This window comes from Fukomys damarensis, unplaced genomic scaffold, assembly GCF_012274545.1.
Source record: "Fukomys damarensis isolate Sample0158 unplaced genomic scaffold, DMR_v1.0_HiC HiC_scaffold_7, whole genome shotgun sequence".
NCBI lineage: Eukaryota > Metazoa > Chordata > Mammalia > Rodentia > Bathyergidae > Fukomys > Fukomys damarensis.
The window spans coordinates 25,672,874-25,675,854 of NW_022900919.1; the positions used below are offsets into that span (position 1 = coordinate 25,672,874).

The window sequence follows — 2,981 nt, forward strand, 5'->3', positions numbered from 1 at the left end:
GGACTGAAACCCCCAACATTAGAGTCAAATTAAACCTCTCCTTTAAGAGGTGGGTGTCAGGTATTTTGTCTGAGTGACAGGAAGGCTGGACTTGGGGCATTCCTCATAATCCAGACTCCACAGGTTGATGGCTGTCTGTCTCTGCTGCTTTTGCACACCCTGAACATGCAGTCAATGTTCTGAAGGCAGCACAGGAAGGAGGACAAGGGCCCCAGGGCACTCCCAGCCCCTACAGCCCCTAGGCAGGCAATGCTGACCAAGACTAGGGGTGCCCCAACTAGGGGGCCGGTACACCAGGACTGTCAGAGGGGAAGGAGCCTCCAGCTCCCAAGGAGGAATCAGGAAGACATTGCTGAGTTGGCAGCCCTGAGATCTGATCACTGTAGAATTATTACCCCACCCAAGGAGATCCGTCCCTATATTACTTTTTGCTATGGATGTGGACCTCGCTAGAGATTCGTACACAGCAGAGCGAGGAGCAGGCAGCAGGGAAAACCACACTCCCACTCCATATGAAACCAAAATGGAGACAGCCGGCAAAGAGAGCTTGGAGAGTGCGTGGTGACACTGGCACCACCCTTGCTTTTATTTCAGAAGGCCAGGGTAGTAGGGTGTTCTCCAGACGACCCTCAGACTTGGATCTTCCTGCACTCCTTCTTCAACACCGAGAATTCACCATTCCAGGGAAGTGCTATCACCAGGAAGCTGCAATTCACTCTCTGCAAAAGACAGCACCACTGAAAATCACCAGTATGCCAAAGAAAAAGAAAAAAAGCATCCTGTCACCAGGTGCTAGCTTAGGACCATGCTGAAAAGTGGGTCCCAAAGGGCCTGGGGCTGCCCCCAGGAGGCTGCTGCTCATAGGAGCCCCTGCTGTCCGCAGCTAAACAGACAGAGTTCCAGTGACCCAGGGAGAGAAGAAGTGGCCAGGGTGACACCAGCCACAGGGAAACAGCAAGTGAAAGATTAGTCATAAACTTTATGGTTTTACTCCTCTTAAATGCTTCCTACAATGAAAATAAAGTATCTCTATTAGACACTACTGATGCATGCTATTTTAATGACTAAATACTCCCTTTTATGCTAGTAACAGGTCAGTGGGGACAAGAGAAATGAGAAGATGCTGGAGCCTGACAAGGAGCCCTGCTCTTCCTTCCTAGTGCCATGGAAATGACTAAACAGTGTGTGCAGTGGGTGGAGGGCTAGGCAGAGTGACAGATGACAGATGGATGGGCAGGCAGGCAGCAGAGCTAGAAAATGCCAAAGGCATCGGAGATGAAGTCTTTAAGTTTGGTCTCCACTGAGTATGGGACACAGGCAATAAAAAACACTGAGGCTGGGTGGTTTAAGTTACATCAGATTTGGGAACCTTCCATCTGTAAAAGAATCCATCCAGAGCACAGAAAAAAGGGAAAGTGCCCATCCTCATTGTAGCAGACCAGCACAATCCTGAAACCACATGCAAATGAGATTAATTCCAACCCAAACTTACCCAGTAAATACAAAAATCCTAAACAAAAACTAGGAAATTGAAGCCAAGTGCATATGACACACTCTTACCGTCCTTAAACAGTTGCTTTTCTGGAAATTCTGGTTTAGCAAATTTGGGATAAACCATGCCTGCCTGCACGTGTGCACACATGAGCAGTGTGCATGTAGCACGTGTTCCATGAGACTGGTGACAGCCGGGGGTGAGAGTAGTTAATACACATAGAAGTGAGTTTCCTACATAAGAAGTAGTTCAGATTGATCAGCATCGTTCTTCCTGCTCCTCTTTCCAGCTAGGGACCTGGTTTCTGCAAAACACATTGGCAGTAAGAGGGGCCACTGCACCAGCAGTGAGGGCATGGCCAGAGGACACACACATTATAGCCCACGTGCACCTGGACAGTGGCCCTCAGAAGCTGAGCTCCTCAGGCAGTGGAAGAGACTCAAAACTCAGCAAAGCTACCGGGCTGGAAACACCAATCCCCCACATGTATCTCTGTGCAAATGTCCAGAAAACCACAAAGACCGTGATGCAGCAAGCAGGTGTGTGCACAAGATAGGAGCAGATTGGTCAGTGAGGCTGGACCTAGCCACTGCCAGGGAAATAGAATCACAAAACTGCTCTGCCTCAAGAAAGATAATTGGGCCATGTCCCACCTTGGGGGAATGGGCTCTACCTTAAGGAGTCTATTGTTTTGATTTATAACACCAGTAGGTCGAAAAAGAAAAGGTACTCAATGTACTTGATAGATATTGAAAGAATATTTGATAGAAGAAAACCTTCTTAATTGAAAAATTAACCAGCAGTCTGGAGAGAATTGGCAGCACTTCATGTAATATTTAATAATAGGGTATGGATCTGGAGACATTTGCCCTAAAGCCAGGAACAAGAAGAACCATTCAGCATTGTCACTCTGCTGCATTATCCCAGAGACTTGGAAAAACGGGAAGTTTTCACCATTGATAAATGTGAGCTTAAAACTTGCACCTGAAACCCTGCAGAGCCCAGAAACTTCTGAGTCTGCTGGCTCCTTGAAGACCTGAATTCTCCTTGGTGTTTCCTACAAACAGCCAAGAGCAACAACCTCCTTAAAACTTCAAAGAGCCTGGAAGAAAATATAAATGCAAAAGAATAAAAGATTAAAAAGAAAGGTGAGTTCTTTATATATCCTTGATAATAGTCCTTTGTCTGAGGTACAGCTGGTAAAAATTTTTTCCCACATTGTAGATTGTCTCTTAGTTCTGCTAATGGTTTCTTTTGAAGTACAGAAGCTTTTTAGTAAGATGAGATCCCAGTTGTTGATTCTTTCTGCTAGTTCCCGTGCTACTGAGGATTTGTTCATAAAGTCTTTTCCTATACCAATGTCTTCCAGAGTTCTGCCTAACTTACTTTCCAGCAAGTTTAATGTTTCTGTTTTAATATTTAGATCTTTAATCCATTTGGATTTTAATTTAGTGCATGGCGAAAGATAAGGGTCTAATTTTAATCTGTG

At 45.6% G+C, this 2,981-nt stretch overlaps 1 protein-coding gene across 2 annotated transcripts in view; it reads right to left on the reverse strand.

The window, feature by feature from the left end:
* Nucleotides 1-560: 560 nt before the first annotated feature.
* The window catches only part of Cst8 (cystatin 8), a 10,816-nt gene continuing 8,395 nt past the window's right edge, over nt 561-2,981 (reverse strand). For both annotated transcript variants that reach the window (XM_010608232.1, XM_010608231.1), the window contains exon 4: nt 561-719. In XM_010608232.1, coding sequence (XP_010606534.1) covers nt 630-719 — 90 coding nt within the window. In that variant the 3' untranslated portion in view covers nt 561-629. The remainder of the gene's footprint in view (nt 720-2,981) is intronic.